Here is a 22,677-nt window from a genome sequence, read left to right as displayed (position 1 = left end):
TTTTTAAAGAGATCCCAAAGCCAGTTAATATCTTCTATATAGTACTGGATTGCCTTAGGAAAACTCTAGGTGTTAAAAAATGAAGAATCCTAGAGAGTAAACATTAAAAATTTTGTCCACTTTAGTGCTGGCAGGTATGGTTTCATTCTCGTAACAGTCTCCTAAGCCAAACCTAATTGTGAGGAAATTATTAATATAATAAAAAAGCTCTGGCGTAGCTTGAGTGAAAGCCAGATTCTAAGAATGAGCTAAGATTATTTAGCCCAGTTGATCTTTCTTGATAGAGTTACATGAGTCCTGGGTATTGCTGTATAGTCACAAAATAAACCAGGCAAACTGAGAAAATTTTGCCCAACAGAACAGACAGGAGTGCAAGAATTAGATGAAAATGATAATGTCATTATTTAATGCTTACTATTTGCCAAGCAGTATGCGAGGTATTTTATATACACTCTCTCATTTTTAAAACGTTGTATTATAGAAAAATTTCACACATATAAAAGAATAATAATACAATGAATCCCAGTGTACCCATTGTCCATTTTGAATAATTATTAACTCATGGCCAGTCTTGTTTGTTTTATCTGTGCCCCTGTTTACCTCCATTAGGCACAAAATGTCTTGAGGTAAATTCCAAACAAATATAATTTCCTCTGTAGAATTTCAGTATGCTCTAAAAGATAAGGACTCTTTAAACATAATCATAATGACATTATCACACCTAAAAAAATAACTTTCTTAATATCAAATATCTAATCAGTATTCATATTTCTGATTGTCTCATACATAATTTTTATAGCTAAAATCAGAATCAAAATAAGGTAGATAAATAGCAATTGGTTGATATATCTCTTAAATATCTTTCAATCTATAGGTTCCACTTCTGTCTCTTTTTGTTTGTTTGTTTGTTTGTTTCCTTGCAGTTAATTTTTTAAGGAAACCTGGTTGGTTGCTCCATAGAATTTCCTGCGATCTGAATTTGTTGATTGCATTCTTAAGCTGTGATTTAACATATTTCTTTCTATCCTGTATTATCTGTAAATTGTTAGTTAGATCCAGAGGCTTGATCAGATTCAGGCTCGCTTGTTTGTTGTTTTGGTTTTGTGTTTGTTTGCAAGAATACTTTATAGGTGATATTGTGTATTGCCATCAGGAAGCACATAATGTCTGGTTGTCTCTTTTTTTTTTAATGTCAGTAGCCATTGATGTTTATTATCTGGATTCATTAATTCATTTGTACTATCTCATTTAATCCGTGCAATAGCTCTTCAAGGTAAGTTTTGTTTATAGGTGAGGAAATGGAAGTTCAGAGAGGTAAATGGGTTTCCCAGGATCACACAGCTAGTGAATGACAGAGCTAAGATTTAAACACCTGTGTATTTGACTTTGAAGCCAATATTAATTATGGAGTTTATGCCTAGAAGGGCAATTTCAGTAGTAATATTAGGCAGAGAAAATGCAGAAACTCTAAATAAGTCATGATACTGCTCACTTTTCAATGCCTAAATATTTTGAGATTTGACTTGTCTAATCAGTGGTAAAACATTTTGTTAAGGAAGTTACATGGCATATATGCAGGTAGTTAATTTTGAAATTTTATTTGAAGTGTTTTTTTTCTCTTAGTAAGTAAACCTATGTGTATGAGAGTGTGCATGTGTGTGAATTGTCACATACATAGCTGGAACTTTCCTGCCCTTTTTGATATAGATGAAATTGCCTTGAACCTCTTGTCCACAGGCTATAGAAATTCAAAGCATATGTTTCTTTTGTTATACTATTTTTTTAATCACATCTGTACTATATACTGGATGTGAAACTTGGTACCTCAAGTGTCATATAAAACCCCCACTTAACAAAATTTTTGTGAACGTACACTTTAGTGAAGGTTTGGTAGAGAAGGCAGAGAAGTTATCATTCTTAAAAATCTACCACTGACCCTTCAGTTTAACGCGGTCTCTTTTTATCTTGCTTGTTCTCACTCCTTTTCTCTATTGTTCTCAAGGGCAAAATAACAAATTCTTCTCCACCATGCAAAGCAAACCTTGGCACTTGCTGCTATCCAGGCACTTGGAATTTTTATCTTCAGAGCTTATCAATGTATTTTTTTCCATCAAGTTCTCTCTAAAAGGAATTATGTTACCATCTGTTAATATAGTAATAATTTTTCTTTTCTTTTTTTTTTTTTGAGACAGAGTCTCACTTTGTTGCCTGGGCTAGAGTGAGTGTCAGCCTAGCTCACAGCAACCTCAAACTCCTGGGCTTAAGCGATCCTACTGACTCAGCCTTCCGAGTAGCTGGGACTACAGGCATGCACCACCATGCCCGGCTAATTTTTTCTATATATATTTTAGTTGTCCAGATAATTTCTTTATATTTTTAGTAGAGACGGGGTCTCGCTCATGCTGGTCTTGAACTCCTGACCTTGAGCGATCCACCTGCCTCGGCCTCCCAGAGGGCTAGGATTACAGGCGTGAGCCACCACGCCTGGCAAATATAGTAATAATTTTTCTACCAAATTACATAATAAAAAAGAGGTACTGTTTGGGGTTTTTTTTTTTTTTAACTTTTTTAAAGAAACAGTCTCACTCTATTTCCCAGGCTAGAGTACATTGGTGCAATCATAGCTTACTGCAGCCTTGAACTCCTGGGCTCAAGCAATCTCCTCAGCTCAGCCTCCTGAGTAGCTAGAACTATAGGCATGCACCACCAAAATTGGCTAATTTTTAAAATTTTTTTTGTAGAGACAGGGCCTCGCTATGTTGCCCAGGCTGGTCTTGAACTCCTAGCCACAAGCAATCCTCCCACCTCAGCTTCCCAAACTGCTAGAATTACAGGCATGACCATTTTTAAGGGAAAAAAACCTCAACAATAATTGGTTGGATAAGATGGTCTGATCTGCAAGGTTTAGCTAGCCATGATTGTTATTAATATAATTGCCAGTTTTTATCAGCTAATTAAAAAGTGGGCCTTTTACCATTTTGTTTGAGTCTTAATTCTGCTGTAAGCAGGGTACAGCAGAAAAGCACCATGCTTTGGAATTATCTGGGCCTGGATTTGCATCCCAGCCTTATCTACTCATGAGATAGATAATCCTGGACAATTTTCTTAACTCTTCAGGGCTGCTTTATAGGATTGTTATGATTATGTAAGACAATGCTATTAAAACTCATGCTTCAGGAAATGGACCTTTTTATGGGTCAGTATTGGTCCAAGAATTGGAAACCAGCCTTTGTTGCATAGTCATACATGTGGCCATGACCTTTCACAGCCCTAGAAATGCACATTTCCATCCTCCTTCTCCCAGGAGCATTAAGTTTTAGGTAACATTTGATTATAAGAGACAATAAGTATGAGCATATCTGAGGTAATTTGTGTATAAAAGAGAGGTATGTGATAGCACTTTTTTAAAAAACCTAGGTGTGAAGGAATTACAAGTCCAGAAGGCTCAAAATCTATAGTGGAAGGAATCATAGAGGAAGAAGAAGAAGATGAAGAAGGAAGTGAGTCTATAAGCAAGAGGAAAAAGGAAGATGACATGGAGGTAGGTAAAGGCCTGCATTCTTGGAAAGATGGGTAGGGTAGGGAATGATTCAAAGTGTTTGTGGGTGGGGAAGGGGAGATAGATAACATTGTTCTTTTTGTCCACCATTAGATATTTTAGGGGGCAAATACACTGTCATAAGAGATACTTAGGTTAACTATAAAATGTAAAGCACTGTTGACCAATTGGAACATAAAACTTACAGTGTATACCTTACCCTCAAACAGACTGCTTTCTCACCTGTACTTCTCTTCCTGTGGTTTCTCTCATGAAATAAATCCCATTTCCTACCAGTCTACTCTAAGCCCATCCAGGACTTACCCATCTTTCAAAGTTTGTCTCCTTGGGGAAGCTTTCTGACATCAGTTTATATCAGTCTCCTTCCAATACAGCGCTGAAAATCTATATGACACAATTCAGTACTACTTTCTTTTTCGAAGTTGTATGTATTAAGTCATAGAACTGATTTTCATAAGCCACATTCAAAGATCCTATGGTCTCCTGCCGGTCATTCTTAGAGTGCAGACTCATGTCCCCTAGTTGTGTGCGAATTGTATCCCAAACAAAAAAATTTATATTTTAAGGAGAGAAACTGATGTTCTGCATGAATTTCTTTCAGCATTTAGCTCATGGTTGTATAAGTAGTAGGTGTTCTGTGAGTACTTACTGGGCAGTTGATTTGAGGATAGTAGTGGAAAGGGGTGCTTTTTTCTTGGAAATGTTTAGTAGTTGTGAGCAGCAGACTTTCTCTAATGGACTATATACGTTGGCAGATAATGAACTTGTAACTTGGACTATATACAATGGCAGATAATGAACTTGTAACCACATACTCCTTTGCATTTGGAGGTGCTACTGTTAGCAAGAAGGAGAGTACATCTTTTAACAGTATTTTTAATTTAATTAGGGTCTTCTTGCCATTCGCAAGAATAGTGATCAGAATTATAATTTATACCTCTTTCGAATTTACAAAGATAGAAATAATGCATGATCTATTTGGTTCTCCCAACATCCTGTCAGGTAAGGGGAGATCTTTTCTCCCATATTACAGTGTAGAAACTGAGGCTCAGAAGTTAAGAGACACACCCAAGGTAATCAAGCAGATACTTAATAAATTTGAGACTCTTAATGCAATTATTTTTTACCTTTTATGTGTTAGGAACTATGCTGAGTGCTTCACATTTATAATTCTCATTTTAGCTCTGCATTGTAGGTATTATCATCATTTTACAACTTAGGTACAGATAACTTGCCCATGGTCAGACATGAAAGAGCTAAAATATACCCAAATCCTCTGACTTTTATTAATAATTCTAACTTATTTTTTCTTTGTAGTTGTTTTAATAAGCCCCATTATAATGGGTTTATAAACTCCAGCAGTTTTGTTGAAAAGGCAGACTGAGGTGCATCAAGCAATGAGGATCCACAAGCAGTCATTTCCCATTCTTCCCCAAACCTCCCAGCCCTAGGCAACCACTAATCTACTTTCTGTCTCTATAGATTTGCCTAATCTGGACATTAAATATAAATGGAATCATACAATATGTAGTCTTTTATAACTGGCTTCTTTTACCGTAGCATAAAGTTTTCAGGGTTCATCCATGTTATAGCATTTCTTTTTGTGGTTGAATAATGTTCCATTTTATGGATATACCACATTTTTTTAATCCATTCAGTTGTTAATGGACATTTGGGTTGTTTTCATTTGTCTATTATTAATAATACTGCTATGAACGTTCATGTGCAACTTTTTTTGTGAGCATAGGTTTTTATTTCTCTTGAGTATACACCAAGGAGTGGAATTGCTGGAACATAAAGTAACTATGTTTAACCTTTTGAAGAACTGACAGACTGTTTTCCAAAATGGCTGTACCATTTTACATTCCCACTAGCAGGTATAAGGGTTCCAATTTTTCTACATCCTTGCTAGCACTTGTTATTTTCTCTTTTTGATTATAGCCATCCTAGTATGTGAGAAGTGATTATCTGATTATGGTTTTGATTTGCATTTCCATAATTACTTTTAATGTTGAGCATCTTTTCCTATGCTTATCGTCCATTTGTATATCTTTGGAGAAATGTCTATTCAGATCCTTTGCCCATTTTTTTAGTTGGGTTTCTTGTCTTTATTATTGAGTAGTAAGAGTTATTTATATATTCTAGATGCAATTCCTTGATCTGCAAATATTTTCTCCCATTCCATGGGTTGTTATCTTTTTAGTTTCTTGATGGCATTCTTGGAAGTACAGAAGTTTGAATTTTGAAGAAATTCAATTTATCTATTTTTCTTTTTGTCCCTTGTACTTTTGTTATCATATCTAAAAAGGCCAGCAATCCCACTGCTGGGCATCCACCAAAGGAAAAAAAGACATTCTATAATGAAGACATCTGTACTCAAATGTTTACAGCAGCACAATTCACAAGTGCAAAGATGTGGAAACAACCCAAGTGCCCATCAATACATGAGTGGATTAATAAAATGTGGTATATGTATACCATGGAGTACTACTCAACAACAAAAAACAATGGTGAACTAACACCTCTCGTATTATCCTGGATAGAGCTAGAGCATATTCTCCTAAGTGAAATATCACAATGGAAAAGCAAGCACCACATACATATACTCACCATCTAATTGGTACTAATTGATCAACACTTATATGCACATATGGAAGTAAAATTCATTGGGTGTTGGGTAGGTCGGGGGGGGAGGAGATGGGTATATTCACACCTAATGGGTGCAGTACGCACTGGGGGATGGCAACGCTTGTTGCCTGTGACTCGGGCAGTGCAAGGCAAATATATGCAACCTAAATGTTTGTACCCCTGTAATATTTTGAAATAAATAATAAAAAGTCTTCACCTGAAGGTCATGAAGATTTATGCCTATATTTTCCTCTAAGAGTTTTGTAGTTTTAGCTTTAATATTTAGGTCTATGATCCATTTTGAGTCTATGTATGAAGTGAGGAATGGATCCAACTTTATTCTTTTGCATGTGGATATCCAGTTGTCCCAGCACCATTTGTTGAAAAGACTCTTCTTTCCCCATTTAATTGTCTTGGCACCCTATTGAAATTCAGTTGACTGTAAATGTTAGAATTTATTTCTGGACTTTTAATTCTATTCTGTTGATTTATATGTCTGTCCTTATGCAAGTACCATACTGTCTGTCTTCATTAATTTTTAATTTTATTTTTGAGGGGTTTTTTTTGTTTGTTTTGTTGTTGTTGTTGTTGTTGTTGTTTTAAGAAACAAGGTCTCAGTTGCAGTTACCCAGGCTGGAGTGCAGTGGCACAATCATAACTCAATGTAGCCTCCAGTGCCTGGGATCAAACAATCCTCCCACCTCAGTCTCCTGAGTAAGCTGGGAATATAGGTGCGAGCCACCATACCTGGCTAATTTTCTTTTATTTTTTGTAGAGACAGGTTCTCTCTATGTTGCCCAGGCTGGTCTTGAACTCCTGGACTCAAGTGATCCTCCTACCTCAGCCTCCCAAAGTACTGGGATTACAGGAGTGAGCCACTACACTCAGCCCTGTCTTCATTATTGTAGCTTTGTTGTAAGTTTTGAAATCAGGGAGTGTGATTCCTCAAACTTTCTTCTTCTTTTTTAAGATTATTGAAATCCTATATTCTCAAAAAAAATTTGTTGAGTACTTATTTATGTGCCAGACCCTGTATTCTTATTGTTTTATATACGTGAGTATCTTTAGTTCATCCTTATAACAATTCGTTTAGATTTTGTGTTATCCATTTTACAGCTAAGAAAACAGGCTTGAAGAAATTATTAATAAATAACTTTCCCAAGGGATCCACAGTTATTAATTAATGGTAGAGTTGGGATTTGCATTCAATTAGGTCTGTCTGACATAAGCTTATGTTTTTTAAAAACACGTTTCCAAAGAGGGATTGGGAGATAATGCAAAGCGTATGGTAGATGCCCTCATGTGGAGAACTGCATCCTGCCCAGGTAAACATCCTAGGAAGATTGGTAGCCAACTTTCTGCTCTTCCTGCCCAACAGCTAGATCCCGTTACACCAATCTGTTTTACTACAGTTTTTCAGAGCATCTAACAGGCATCTAAACTAAACTAACCTTATAATTCAACTCTCTAGAGAAAGATTTTATTTCTAATACCCTAACTACAGGAGCAACTCCAATTCTATCCAGAATTTTTTTTTTTTTTTTTTTTTGAGACAGTGTCTCGCTTTGTTGCCTGGGCTAGAGTATAGTGGTGTCACACAGAAATCTGAATTAAAAGTAATGTTTATATATGATGAACCATGGTTCTTATGCTTAAGGAAAAGCTATTTAATTAAACAGATGAAAAGGATTAAATGAAACAAGCCAGGCATGTATATGTAGTAGATACTTTATAAGCATTATCTAAATTTAATCCTTACAACAACCTGAGAGATATACATATATATAAATACATAAAAAACATTTTTCATTTTTTTGAGACACAGTTTCACTTTGTCATCCAGGCTAGAGTACAGTGGTGTCATCAGAGCTCACTGCAACCTCAAACTCCTGGGCTTAAGCAATCCACTTGCCTCAGCCTCCTGAGTAGCTGGGACTATACCATACCTGCTAATTTTTCTATTTTTAGTAGAGACGGGGTCTCACTCTTGCTCAGGTTGATCTCGAACTCCTGAGTTTAAGTGATCCTCCCCCCTCAGCCTCCCACAGTGCTAGGATTACAGGCATGAGCCACTGTGCCTGGCCAGCAGAATTGTTTGTTTTTGTAAATTTTAAGGCTTAAGATGAATTCCTTTTTTTAAAAAAATTATAATATTACTACCTTTGAAGGTCCTCTTACCTTAAATTTATCATTTGTATATGAAGTCCAGTGTGTGGGAGTCCCAGTAGTGGGAGGGGCTTGTGAGATTATGCCCTGTCTGTGACAGTGGAACTGATCTCTTCTCAGAAGTGGCTCATAAAAGGAAAGTGTTACTGGAAAGAGGACTGGCTGAGGTTCTAGGTTGAAGTGGCAGTTACTGTTCACTTTAAAGTGTTTTATGCCTAATAGAAGAAAATAGAATTAGTTGTTAAGGAGAATATTAGAGCCATAAGGTACCTTTATGTCTTCTTTTACTGATGGGAAAATCAAGGCCCAAACAAAGGAATGGACCTAAGAAAGTCAATGGCAAAGATTCCTGGACTAGAAGACCCAAGTTTCTTGACTCCAGTGATCTTTTTCTTTTTCTTTATTGTGGTAAAAACATAAAATTTATCATCTTGATTGTTTTTAAGTGTACAGTTAAGTAACGTTAAGTATATTCACATTGTTAAACAGGTCTAAAATTCTACACCCATTAAATAACAGTTCCTCTTTTCCTTCACCATAAAACCCCTGGTAACCACGATTCTACTTTCTATTTCTATAAATTTGAATATTTTAGAAACCTCATATAAATGGAATCATACAGTGTATGTCTTTTTATGACTGGCTTATGTCACTTTGCATAATGTCCTCAAGGTTTATTCCTGCTGTAGCATGTGATAGTATTTCTTTCCTTTTTAAGGCTCAGTTATACACACACACATATATATACCACATTTTGTTTATTCATCCATTGATGGCAATTTGAGTTGCTTCCACTTCTTGGCTGTTTTGAATAGTGCTGCTGTGAATGTGGGTTTGCAAATATCTCTTTGAGACTCAGTTTTCAGTTCTTTGGATGTATACCCAGAAGTGGGATTGCTGGATCATATAGTAGTTCTATTTTTAATTTGTTTTCCATAGTGGTTGCGCCATTTTACAACCCAGTGCACAGGCTTCAAGTTTCTCTACATTCTCCCCAACACTTATTTTCTCTTTTTTTAATAGTAGCCATTCTTGTTAGAAATGCAAATTCTAAAAAAAAGAAAAAAAAATAGTAGCCATCCTAATGGGGTGAGTTAGTATTTCATTGTGGTTTTGATTTGCATTTCTCTGGTGATTAGTAGTGTTCAGCATTTTTTCATATGCTTGTTGGCCACTTGTATGTCACCTTTGGGAAATATTCAATTCCTTTGCCCGTTTTTTAATCAAGTTATTTGATTTTTTTGTTGCTGAGTTGTAGGAGTTCTTTATGCATTCTGAATATTAACACCTTATAAGATATATGATTTTCATAGATTTTCTCCCATTCTGTAGATTGTGTCTGTTTTTTATGTCCTTTGATGCATAAAACTTTTTTAAGTTTGATATAGTACCATTTGTCTATTTTTGCTTTTGTTGCCTGTGCTTTTGGTGTCATATCCAAGAAATCACAACCAAGTCCAGTGTCGTGAAGCTTTTTCCCTATTCTTTCTTGTAGGAGTTTCATAGTTTTAGGTCTTACTTTTAGGTCTTTCATCCATTTGAGTTAATTTTGGTATGTGGTGTAAGATAAGGGCCCAACTTCATTTTTTGGCATATACATATCTATCTGTTTAGCTGTCCTAACACTATTTGTTGAAGACACTGTTCTTTCCTCATTGAGTGATCTTGCCATTCTTCTCAGAGATAATTTAACCATATAGGTGAGGGTTAATTTCTTTCCTTTTTTTTTTATTTCTAGCCATAGCAGGCAGAGTGAAGGTTAATTTCTGAACTCTCGGTTCTTTTCCATTAGTCTATTTGTCTTTATGCCAATACCAAACTGTTTCGATTACTACAGCTTTGTAATATGTTTTGAAAATCAGGGAGTGTGAGTTCTCCAATTTTATTCTTTTTCAAAATTGTTACTGCTATTCAGGGTCCCATGAGATTCCATATAAATTTTAAGATGATTTTTTCTGTTTCTTCAAAAAATGCCGTTGGGATTTTGATAGGGATTATGTTGAATCTGTAAATCACTTTGGGTAGTATGGACATCGTAACCCTCTAGTGATCTTTAACATAATATGTCACTGTCTCATGTTCACTTCTAGATCCTCATATTATGGTTGATACAGTATCCCAGTGATTTATTTCAGTTAATATATTTCAAATATTTCAATGATGTAGAAAAGTATAGAGAATCATTTATTTGTTCAGCTAATATTTGATGAAATAGTCTGTGCCCTCTTTCCAACTATCAAGATTTTTATAGATGTTGATGTTCTTTCATATTTGTCTAATATTTCCTTTTAAAAATTACTATTGCAGGATCACTATATCATTATAATAAATCAAAATATAAGATAAAACGTTCTCCAACAAATCATCCTATCTTCAGTTTTCACTTACAGTTCTTTCCTATAAGTATGCCACATTTTTTTCAGTAATAATCCTGACTTAGATTACGTTATACTTTGATTCTTTCACTAAATATTATATTGTAAGCTTTTTTTTTCATATTGAAGTGTATTCTTTGTAATTATTCTTTTGATAGAAAGTCCTTTTTGCCAACTGGGTATAAGAAAAGCTTAATCTTGGCTCTACTGTTTACTGCCTTTGTGATCTGGAAGTTTTTTGAATTCACTGAAACTAATAGGAGTAAAAAGTAAACTTCTAATTATCTAAAAATGGAAATTACAAAAATAACCTATATAAGACTGTTATAAGGATTAAATGTATATTAAAATGTCTGGGACACAGTAGGTCCTTAACAAGTGCTAGTTTCCTTCCCTTTCCTTTTCCCAGGGACCTAGTTTTTATCCTGTTCCTCCAGGGGTTGCCCTCGGAGACTCAGAACTTGCTCTTATTCCTCCAGACCAAGAAAGACCATCCATATACCTGGAGAATTGAACTGGCAAAAACAGAAAAATACTGGGATGGCTGGTTTCGAGGCTTATCCAATCTCTTTCTTAGTTGTCCTATTCCTAAATTGCTGCTCTTGGCTGGTAAGTGTATATTTGTGTGTATTAGCTCAGGCTGCCATAAAGAAATACCATAGGCTGGGGTGACTTACGACAGAAGTTTATTTTCTCACAGTTCTGGGGAGGCTAGAAGTCCGAGAGATCAGGGTGCCAGTGTGGTTGGGTTCTGATGAGGGCTGTCTTCTTGGCTTGCAGATAACTGCCTTCTCTCTGTGCCCTCATGTAGCCAAGAAAGAGTGAGAGCAAGCTCTCTGGTGTCTCTTCTTTTAGGGACACTAATCCTATCATATCAGAGCCCCACCCTTATGACCTCATTTGACTTTAATTACCCCCTTGTAGGTCCTAGCTCCAAATGCAGTCATATTGGGAATTAGGGCTTCAGCATGAATTTGGGGGGACACAATTCAGTTCATAGTAGTACGGACATATTGTCATCTGGATATGACCTCATTAAAATTCCTCACCAAAATAAGTAGTGACTTCCAAAGAAGAGCATATTCACTCATCTGTGCCCTTTCTACTCCCCACACCCAATTTCTGAACCTAACTATGTATAAGCATCCACCTGGTATGGCCTAGTTCTGGCCTGGCCTGGCCTTTGTACTTGGTCAAGCCCAAGTCCTTCTACTAGAGCTAGATAGATACAGTGGTATGAGGATAATTCTTAGTACTATGAGAATCAGAACAATAAAACCCTGTTTTCAAAAACCAGTTTAAATGAGCAAAGTCATAGGGGATTCTCAACCTGAAAGGCTTCATCTGGTAAGAATATACCTCTAGGAGTTAGGAGTGGCATTAACATGAATTGAGAATGTCATTACGTTTACAACTTTGTAACAATTCTCACTTTATAACTTGAACGCAAAGCCCATTTTACAGGGCCTTTTCTAGTAAGCTATTTATGTATTCTCTTGTTTTGTTCTAGGTGTTGATAGGTTGGATAAAGATCTGACCATTGGCCAGATGCAAGGTAAGTTATCAGGAAGTTATGCCCCTGGACCCTTTGTTGAGCTCAAGATCATATAGAAATTAATATTCTGAGATGGTGAGGTGCAATGGAGAAAGCAGGGGCTTTAGAGTCAGACCTAAGTTGACATCCTCCTTTATTTCTGACCCACTCACTATATGATTATGGAGGCAAGTATTCCCTTTGATTTTTTTCCATCTAAAAATGAGGATTATAATACTACCTATATCTCAGAGTTATAAGGATTAAAATGAGACAATGTGTTTGAGTATTATAAAGTACTATATAGGGATATGATATTGTGAAAGCAGATATTCTGTATACTAATCAGTATTTTTTATCATTGTTAGAATTTTTAGGAAAGAGAAAGGTCCAAGATAATCCAGATACAAAAAGGTACAAAATCTGTATAGAAGACAGCATGGTGAGGTGTTAAAAACAAGATCTCTGAGGTTGGGAGAACTGGATTTTGAATATTGCTTTTCTAGTAAATTTTTTATCTGGACAAGTTACTTGGCCTGCCTTAGCTTTAGTCTTCTTAATCCATAAGGTGGGAAAACTGTGGCAGCCTCAAAGGGATCATAAGCTATAATGAGTAGGAAAGTGAAATGTTGAGCATTGTGCACAGATGCAGGTTATGTTGGCCAGATGACAGTGGAAGCAGTGGAGTCAATTTTGTGGTGGCTTTTGCTTTAGTATGGGTGAAAAACTTGGTGAAGGTAAAGTCAGTAGGCATCGCAACTTCTGGGTTGTGAGAAGTAGAGATGCCGACTCCAAGACCAAGGTTTCAGGCCCTAGCAAAATCTGTTTTTGACCTCCCTTCTCCACTCATTACTAATCTCCCTGGGTAATTTCATGACTTCCATTTATACACTGATGAGTCCCAAAGCTAAATGTCCAACTCACCCCTCTCACCTGAGCTTCCATCTTGCCCCATGTATCAAACCTGCTGGATATCTCTACTTGGATGTCTCGTGGGTCCTCTAAACTCTTTTAGCTGTGCTCAGGCTCTCCACAGCACAAGGAGATCTATTCGCTCATGGTAGTTGCTCAAAGGCTCTTGAATGATTTCTAAAACTCTGACCCCAGACCTTCATGCCCTTCCTTTCCTTTAACTTCATAGTATCCTGTGGCTTGCAGCAGGACCGTGAGCTGGGACTGTGTGATTTTTATGACACTGATGTTGGTAATTCTGGGCTTCGACACATACTTTAGGCTTAAATTCAATTCAAGCAAACCTTTTCTAGGCACCCTTTCTGTGCATATGTATGCTTGATGCTGGGCACACATGAGAATCAGACATGGGCCCTGAGACTGTCTGAAAGCAGTTGACCTGGACTGGGATAGCATTTGAAACCATGTTGATCACAAGCCTTGGAATCAGACAGTCCAGGGTTTAAATCACTGTTAACTGGTTTTGATGCCTGAGAGAATTGCTAACTTCCTTAATCTTGAGTTTCTTCATCTATAAAGTGGAGATAAATGATATATCTCAGTACAATTATATGAGATTTAAATGAGAAAATGTGGGTGAGAGTCTGACAAAGGGTGCCTTTCATTATGTCCAGGAAGTAATCATGACTCCTTATGAGATTATATTCCTCCTGTTTTCCTCAGTATGGATTCTACCAAGACCACCTTCAGTTTTAAAGAAAGTCTCTGGACCTAAGGTTCCTTATCTGTAAAATGGGAGAGAAAGTTTGGAAATATTCCTACCTCATAGAATAATTGTGAGGGTTACCTATGATCATATTACTTTATGTGCACTTGGCACAGTGGTTTTAGTATGTGTGAGTTCTCCCTGATTACTTATATCTAATCTTCCAAAGAGGAAGGAAGAAATGCATCCCTAGTCATCAGAGGCTGATCTAATAAAAAAACCAGAGGGGTTGGAGTTGTAAGTTTGGGTTCTCTAGTCCTTTAGTCATTCATTCATCCAAGACTTAATAAGCACCTACTCAGTACCCAGCCTGTGTTGGGTCCTGTTAGGGATATGGGGCAAGTAATAATACCAGCCCTTGTTCTTATAGAAATGAGACACTCCTGGAGAGGCAAGTGGCAGTGGCACGTAAAATGAAAACTTCCAGGAGGGGCACACACTGCTCTGTGTTTAGATCCTAATGTATTAACAACAGTACTTCAGGAGGTAGATGGGAGAGGTAACTAGGCTAGAGTACCCAGAGGCAGCTTACTGCAGGAGGAATGGCATAAGCCGGGCTGTACTGAATGGGATGGTCTTATTCCTCCACTAACTAAGAAGCCTTGGGCAACTCACTTCACTAATCATGGCCTCAGTTTCATCTTTTCAAAAAAAAAAAAAAAGAATTCCAGTATTTGTCCTGCATAATTTTATGGGGTAGATTTGAGAATCAACTTTAAAAATGAATAGAAGAGTACACTGCAAACTTTAAAAGTACTGTGTCCCTGGGGTAAGAACCACAGCATGTGCTCACCAGAAAAACTTTCAGAGCTTATTCTTTTATTTTGTAAATAGAGAAACTGAGGCTCAGAGTCTGCTCTCTCTACCTGTGGGAGCTCTGGGTCCCATATCCTTTAGTCTCCTTAAGGATCGTCTTTATCAGTCATCCCTGTTCACTCCTAATAACTGTTACATTAGTTGTGAGCTTTCAGTGTTCCATAAGACAGTGTGAGAAAGTGCTTAGTACAGTGCCTGGCACATAGTTAAGTACTCAAATGGTAACTTATTATTGTAATAATAAATTTCAAAATCCCTAACATGGCTGACAAACCCTTAATGTCATATTCCCTGTTTACCTCTCCAGCCTTATTGTTAACCACTCTCATAAGCACCGTGCCAAGCTTCTTTTATTTTCAGGAATAAATATTAATGCCATTGCAAGCCTTCTTTCTTTTGTATAGGTTCTTCTTCCTGTGAAGGAAGCCTTCCTGGATTCCTGTTGGATTCTGAAGCCCTCTTTCCTATGTTCCTACAGCCCCATATGCCCAGTTTTATCATAGAAACCACATGCTACATTAAAATGTTAATTTTAGTGTTTTACTCCCCAACTGGACTCTAAATCCCTGGAGGACAGGATATGTTTCTCCTATGTGTCTAGCCCAGGGTAAATGTACACTAAATAGGGACGAAAGGAAAAAGCAAAGGGAAACAATTGGCACAAGGTTACAAATGTTACCATTCTCATCAAAGACTTGGTAATTGGGTCCATAGTATTGGGGTGGGGTTGGAAATGAGAAGGTCCTGGGCTCTTGGACCTGTGAGGTTGCAAAGGTGGTGAGAAGGAGGCTCAAGGTTGCTTGGCTTTGTTTCCTCTCCAGGGAAGTTCCAGATGCAGGTCTTACCCCAGTGTGGCCATGCAGTCCATGAAGATGCCCCTGACAAGGTGAGTCTGGTGCTCAATGACTATAAAAGGACAACTGTGAGAGTAATCTTGGATGTCAGAGAAGATTAGGACAAGCTTCTGAGTCTCAGCCTACATTGCCTACAGTAGCAGCTGCTGTGGGGCTTGTGCAGATGCAATTTTACCAGCTCCCCAGCCCTCTCCCTGGCAGTCGCTTATGGTCTCAGTTTTGTGTATATGGACTTAGGGGCTTCTGGCATCCTGTTTCATCCCAGTTCCCTATGATTAAGATCTTAAGCTCCATTTCTCCAGTACCCCCAAGAGCCAGGTGGAAGAAGAGGTGGTTGGGCTACAAACTGTTCCCTAAACTACTGTCACAGTTAGGAATTAATATGGGCTCCTCCTGTGGGAAACAGGTGCTTGGTAATTCTAAGAAGATAAATAATCCCTTCACATCATTCCTTTTGAACTCTCTGGAGCCATCCCTGGAAGGATGGTGGGGAGGAGTCTCCCAGCCCTACCATGGCCCAAGTCCTTTTGATTTCAAGCTCCCTAGACCCATGGGACTCATGAAGGCATCACAGAGCCTAACCTTCCAACAGAAACCCACAGGACTTCCAAAGCTAAGCCCCATCACTAACCTTCACATGGCCTGGAATATCTCTCCCCTCTCCAGGTAGCTGAAGCCGTTGCCACTTTCCTGATCCGGCACAGGTTTGCAGAGCCCATCGGTGGATTCCAGTGGTAAGGAAGTACAAGGGTTTAAGGACCCCAGCGGTGCTGGCTAATTCCCACAAACATATTTGTAGGGTTGTAAATAATCTCTGCCTTACCCCTGCTTGGTCACCATGCCTCTCTTCCTCCTCTTCAACAAGGAGCCTGGAGTGTCTGTTCTACAAAGTCATGGTTGGTTATTTCTGTATGCTCTGGTCCAGTGGTGGTTGCTGAGGCTGCAGTTGAATCGTGCCTAGTCTTCTGCCTCCCACTGCAATGTCCATTTCTTCTTGAGATGCCCCTTCTCTGAGGCTGGGATGGGAATCAGTCCTTATCCAGGCACGTTAGAGAAGTTCTCTTTGCCTCCTGCCCTGCTGCCAAGGAAAGCTAGGCAGGCCATGGAGGTCGTGTAGAAATCTAGAACAGGGTTTAGCCTCAGCACTATTGACATTTTGGGGCAGGCAGTTCTTTGTTGTGAGGGTTCTCTTCTATGTAGGGTGTTTAGCACCGTCCTTGGGCTCTACCCACTAGACAACAGTAACACTTCCAAAAATGTCTCCAGATTTTACCAGTCCTAAGGGAGGCAAAATTGCCCCCATTTGAGAACCACTGGTCTAGAGGAAGAAGGACAGCATTCGTCATCTGATTGGGTAAACACAGCGGGGCTCTGTGTTGTGGAGGAAGAAGAGAGGTGTGTTGACCCAAACCAGGTGGTCCTGGCCCACCTTAAAGAGCCCCTGCAGAAGGGCCTTGATCCTCAGGGAGCCCACAGGCCTGATGAAGAGTCACTCCTGCCACTGGAAGTCTCGTCTCTGATTTCAGTGAGAGTTCAGGGGGAGTTGTTCCCCACCCTCAGAAAGTTTGAAGAAGAAATGTTGAAGAAATGACTTCTGCCTTAGAAAACTCTGAATGCCAGGCCCTGGGAGATGAGAATGGCAGGGCAGGTAGGCATTGGAGTTGACGACAGGAGCCTGTGACAGTGAGCCACAGAACCACCGAACCCTCCCTCTAGCAACTGACTATTGATGAATCCCAGGAATCAACAATAAAGACTTAATTTCTCTTAATAAAATGTTTGACTGGGGCCCCTGGACCATTTGGAGCCTTGATGAGCAGGACACTGTGAGCAGACCCTGTGTTTAACCCTAGATGGGGCTGTGAGGAGATGGGACAGATCTGCAAGGGCCTTGGCAGTCATTAGGAGGACTTCCTGGAGGAGACAGGTTAAGCAGGGGATAGCTAATAATATAGTTATATTTGTTTTTCTTCTCTTTCTATTCTTCACAGTGTGTTTCCTGGCTGTTAGTGACCTGCTGTTCACCCCTTCCTCATCATTGAGCTCTGTTGTAAATACATTGCACCAGAGGCCACTGTGATGCCGCTGTCTCTTCCTCCCCATCCTGCCCGGCTATGTGACACTGGCTTCCTATAGACGGGCATCCCCAGATGTACAAACCCTTTCATGTATTCCTGCCAAAAGCATTGTTTTCCAGGGCCCTTGACCAACATCAGCTTCCCTAGTCCAGGGCTCTCCAGCTCCTACCCCTTCCCTGTACAGGGGTAGCTCCTGCCTGTTCTCCTTGCCTTGCCCAGGGTGAAGCCTCCATTGCTGCCACCCTGGACCCCTATTCCTGGCATCAGGCAATGCACCTGGGTCCAAATGTCTCCATAGGCTCAGGGACCTCCATTCCTTGAGATTGTTCTTGTCATAGTCCTTCCCTGCCTCTTGGGATGGGCAATGCACAGGGTGGTCCTTATTTTTCCTTTTCAAATAAAACACCAATCAGGTACCATTTTATTCCAGTCTTACTCTTCCAGGTTTGGAAGACCCATAGAGGCCAGGATCCCATCCTTAGGTACAGGGGTGGTGGTGGATAGCATTACAAGAAACCAGCCTGAAAATCAGGTCCAGCCAGTCCAAGCACATGGTCTCCCATCTGGGGGAGCCCACCGTCCCACTCCCACATGTCTGGGCACCTGCCCTGGGCTGAGGCCAGGCTGCTCCAGGGGCCTCTTGAGCTCTCACCTGCCACAGAGCAACCAGGTTAAATACAGCCCATGCACAAAGCTACAGGCTAAAGCCTGTGGAATTGTTTTTAATAATCAGATGTAACCATTTTCATAACTGGTTCCTGGAGGTGTGCAGTGCCCGCTTGCCTCTGCAGACCCACAGCTTCTCTTTGCCAGTTGTGGTTTCCACATCACTCCACGTAGAAACATTAGAGTCGGGCATCCTCAGTCTTTGCCTTCTTCCAGCTGCCTCCTCACAGCACTGTGGCCTCCCCCTGCTGCCCAGGCACGCCATTTCCAAGGGCAGGGAAGGCCAGTCTCCTGAAGCCCATCTTCTCTGTGACTGTCTTAGGTGATGCATAGCCCCTCCACCTCTCCACCCAACAACTTCCTATCCCTGTCCTGCTGCATGGTCCAGAGTCTAGGACCTACTTTGTTTCTTTGTTATTTATGACCTTGTTTAAAGAAAATAAATATCTCCCAACCTTTATTGGTCTGGTCTTTATGTGGAGTGGTCATTTCTGCTGATCTGGGGGCAGGGGACAGTTCACTGCACTTAGTTCTCATAGAACTCCAGAAGCCCATTTCCCTACAGCCCATCAGTATCTTACGCCCTGTCTGCTCCTCAGACCCAGAATACCCAGTGGGGTGGACAGAGCCAGCCTCCACTGCGGCCCAGGAGACTTGGATTCCAGTCCTATCTCCCAGTTGTTTGTTGTGTCGACTTCAGCCCAGAACAGTATGTGCACTGTCCACATGACCTCAGTCACCCATAGCTTCACTTATGTCAACACTCAAACTTTGTCCACAACCCAGATCATCTGAGCTCTAGACACCTACCTCCCCATGTCTCCGCAGATGACCAAAAGCAACTTCATATTGATCATTTCTAAAACTGAACACACCTTAACGCTGAAACTTGCTCTTCTGCAGTGTTTGCTAGCTTGGTAAGTGGTAGGTACCACCATCACTCCAGTTGTCCAAGTCAGACACCCAGAGCCCCCCCTGAATAGCTCCCTTTTGTACACCCATTATCCAGTCTACCAGCAAACCCCATCCCCTTTCCCATTCCACAGCTGCCCTGGCTTAGGCCTCATCGTCTCTCTCCTAGATCACTTCAGTATAGTACCCTTGCCAGTTTCCTGCCATGCTTCTCCCTCCCTAGGTGGTCCTCCACACACTGTTGGAGTCTCCTACCTAGGAGGCTTTGGGGCCAGGCTGTCTAAATTAGAACCCAAGGCCTACTCCTTACTGGCTATGTGATCCAGCATCGTTCTTTATGTTGTAGTTTCCTCTTCTGAAAACCAGAGATAGATAGTACCTACCTCCCAGGGTCTTGAGGACTATGTAAGGTAAAATAGGTTAACTGGCTCTCAGTAACTGGCACGTGGTAGACATTTAATAGTTCCTATTATGGCACTGGTATGTTAGACTTCAGACATTTACTCAGAGTGGTCCATGTGCCAGTAGCATCAGTATCTCCTAGAAACTTAAGAGATTTTTTGTTCCCACTCCAGACCTATTGAGTCAGAACCGATCTATATTTTAACAAGTACATTAATGTCTGAGAAGTTCTGGTTTAACTGCTCACTAAATATTTCAGTATAAAGCATGAGCTCAGCTGGGCACGGTGGCTCATGCCTGTAATCCTAGCACTCTGGGAGGCCGAGCCGGGTGGATTGCTCAAGGTCAGGAGTTCAAGACCAGCTTGAGCAAGAGCAAGACCCCGTTTCTACTAAAAATAGAAATGATATGGACAGCTAAAATTATATATATAGAAAAATTAGCCCGGCATGGTGGCGCATGTCTGCAGGCCCAGCTATGCGGGAGGCTGAGGCAGGAAGATGGCTTGAATCCAGGAGTTTGAGGTTGCTGTGAGCTAGGCTGATGCCATGGCACTCTAGCCTGGGCAACAGAGTGAGAATTTGTCTCAAAAAAAAAAAAAATAAAATAAAATAAATAAAAAAATAAAGCATGCGCTCCCTCCCTAGCAGAGGATAGAAGTTCCTTATATGTGATCTGATTTCTCCCACAGAGCCTTGTGTGGGTGCCTTTGCTGGGCTGTGTGCCCTCTTATCCACAAGGGGGCAGCATGATCACCTGGTTTTCACTTGGGTCAGCTACTTGGGTTCACCAGGCAAAAGTCATAATACCACATTTTGAGTGTCATCTGATTCACTTGATACACATCTCATTTCATCCTCGCACCAACCCTATGAGGTAGGTGCTGTTATGGTTCCTTTTATAGGTAGGCAGACAGGTCCAAATTCATTCAGCTTAGAAGTGATAGTGTTGGAATTCAAACCAACATGGTTTCCACATCACACTGCCTCTTGGATGATACAAGGGACCCTGGGTAGAAGTCATCTTGGCCCAGATACCTGATTTAAAAGCACAGGAGAGCCGGGTGCGGTGGTTCATGCCTGTAATCCTAGCACTCTGGGGGGCCGAGGCGGGAGGATCACTAGAGGTCAGGAGTTCAAGACCAGCCTGAGCAAGAGCGAGACCCCGTCTCTACTAAAAATGGAAAGAAATTATCTGGACAACTAAAATATATATAGAAAAAATTAGCCGGCCATGGTGGTGCATGCCTGTAGTCCCAGCTACTCAGGAGGCTGAGGCAGGAGGATTGCTTGAGCCCAGGAGTTTGAGGTTGCTGTGAGCTAAGATGATGCCACGGCACTCTAGGCCAGGCAACAGAGTGAGACTCTGTCTCAAAAAAAAAAAAAAAAAAAGCACAGGAGGAGGATAACCAGGGACTATCCATCTTCATGCTTGATGGGTGGAGGCTGAGAATGAAATGGTGAGTTTTGCATTAGGTACCATGCAAGGCACATCTCCATTCATCTTTTATACCCTTGTGAAGTATAGGCATCATTATCCGCAATTTAAAGACAAGGACACTGAAGGGCAGAGATGTGAAATGGCTTGCCCACAGCCATCACTAGGGTGGCAGCATCTTTGTCTTCTGATTCCAAGTCTACTGAGCATTCCATTACAGCCCAGCAGAGAAGGGACCATGCATATGTTCACATAACATCTTTAATAAGCATCTACTACATGCTGGCCATCACAGTGTCCTTGCAGAGCCTACAGGTCAGCATGTAGGAACTCAGGAAGAGAATAAAGGAGGCCCTACAGCCCTTGACTAAAGGATTGCCACAGAGCCAAAAGGAGCATGTTTGGGTCAAACCAAAGACCATTCTCTCACACAGACACTGAAGAATGGCCAAGGGGAAAACCTTCCCCAAAAAGAAAGGTAGGCAAATTTTGGCAGCTGACAGATCTGATGGGGGAGAGGGAGAATCTTGACATTGAGAGGACTCAGACAAAGGCATGAGGAGAGCAGGGCGTGATTCCTTGCTGCCACACTCTTAACATTCTGTTATAAGGGCCGGGCGCGGTGGCTCACGCCTGTAATCTTAGCACTCTGGGAGGCCGAGGCGGGTGGATCGCTCGAGGTCAGGAGTTCGAGACCAGCCTGAGCAAGAGCCAGACCCCGTCTCTACTAAAAATAGAAAGAAATTATCTGGCCAACTAAAATATATATATAGAAAAAATTAGCCGGGCATGGTGGCGCATGCCTGTAGTCCCAGCTACTCGGGAGGCTGAGGCAGTAGGATCGCTTGAGCCCAGGAGTTTGAGGTTGCTGTGAGCTAGGCTGACGCCACGGCACTCACTCTAGCCCAGGCAACAAAGTGACACTCTGTCTCAAAAAAAAAAAAACAAAACATTCTGTTATAAGCCCTTACTCGCTGATAAAGCAAACCTGAGCACCTATTGTGTGCCAGGCATCCAGTGGATTTTGGAGACAAGTAAATAATGAGGCCCTTAAAATGAACTCTCAGTCTAGAGAGGCAGTGATATTAATAGAAATAGGGACTACACTGTAAAATAGTTGGGGGTGGGGAACAATTGAACCTATTTGGAAAAAGACCAGTGAAGGTCTCAGAAAAGAGGTAGCATTTGAATTGAGGCTTGAAGCATCACAAGGTGGAGGAGGAGGAGGAGGAGGAGGAGGGGGAGGAGGGGGAGGAGGAAGGGGGCAGTACATTGCAGGGAGAGGAAACAGCATAGACAAGCCCTGGGGACTTGAAAGTAAGCCTGAGAACTGCTGGGAAGATTCCTGTAGCTGGAGTACAGGCTGTGACAGGAGAGGAGCCAGGAGAGGAGGCAGGAATGAGGGTGTCAAGGCCTTAAGTGGCAAAAATTGGGAGTTTTCAGAAGTTTAAACGGATGTGCCAAGATCAGGTCTTTTTAAAAAGGAAAGTGACCCGGGTAACCTATGTAGATGGATTGGTGGGTGCCAGACTAGAGGCCAGGAGATCAGTAAAGAGGCAGTTATAGTTCTGG

General features: G+C 40.7%; 1 protein-coding gene across 1 annotated transcript in view; it reads left to right on the top strand.

Annotated features, from left to right (window-relative positions):
- The window catches only part of PPME1 (protein phosphatase methylesterase 1), a 63,558-nt gene extending 44,744 nt beyond the window's left edge, over positions 1-18,814 (top strand). Inside the window, exons 9-14 of the mRNA XM_045555486.1 lie at positions 3,418-3,541; positions 11,208-11,337; positions 12,239-12,283; positions 15,578-15,642; positions 16,277-16,344; positions 17,602-18,814. Coding sequence (XP_045411442.1) covers positions 3,418-3,541; positions 11,208-11,337; positions 12,239-12,283; positions 15,578-15,642; positions 16,277-16,344; positions 17,602-17,620 — 451 coding nt within the window. The 3' untranslated portion in view covers positions 17,621-18,814. The remainder of the gene's footprint in view (positions 1-3,417; positions 3,542-11,207; positions 11,338-12,238; positions 12,284-15,577; positions 15,643-16,276; positions 16,345-17,601) is intronic.
- The last annotated feature ends 3,863 nt before the right edge of the window (positions 18,815-22,677 follow it).

The sequence above is a fragment of the Lemur catta genome, chromosome 7 (assembly GCF_020740605.2).
Source record: "Lemur catta isolate mLemCat1 chromosome 7, mLemCat1.pri, whole genome shotgun sequence".
Taxonomy (NCBI): Eukaryota; Metazoa; Chordata; class Mammalia; order Primates; family Lemuridae; genus Lemur; species Lemur catta.
This window is presented reverse-complemented; position numbering and strand designations above follow the sequence as displayed.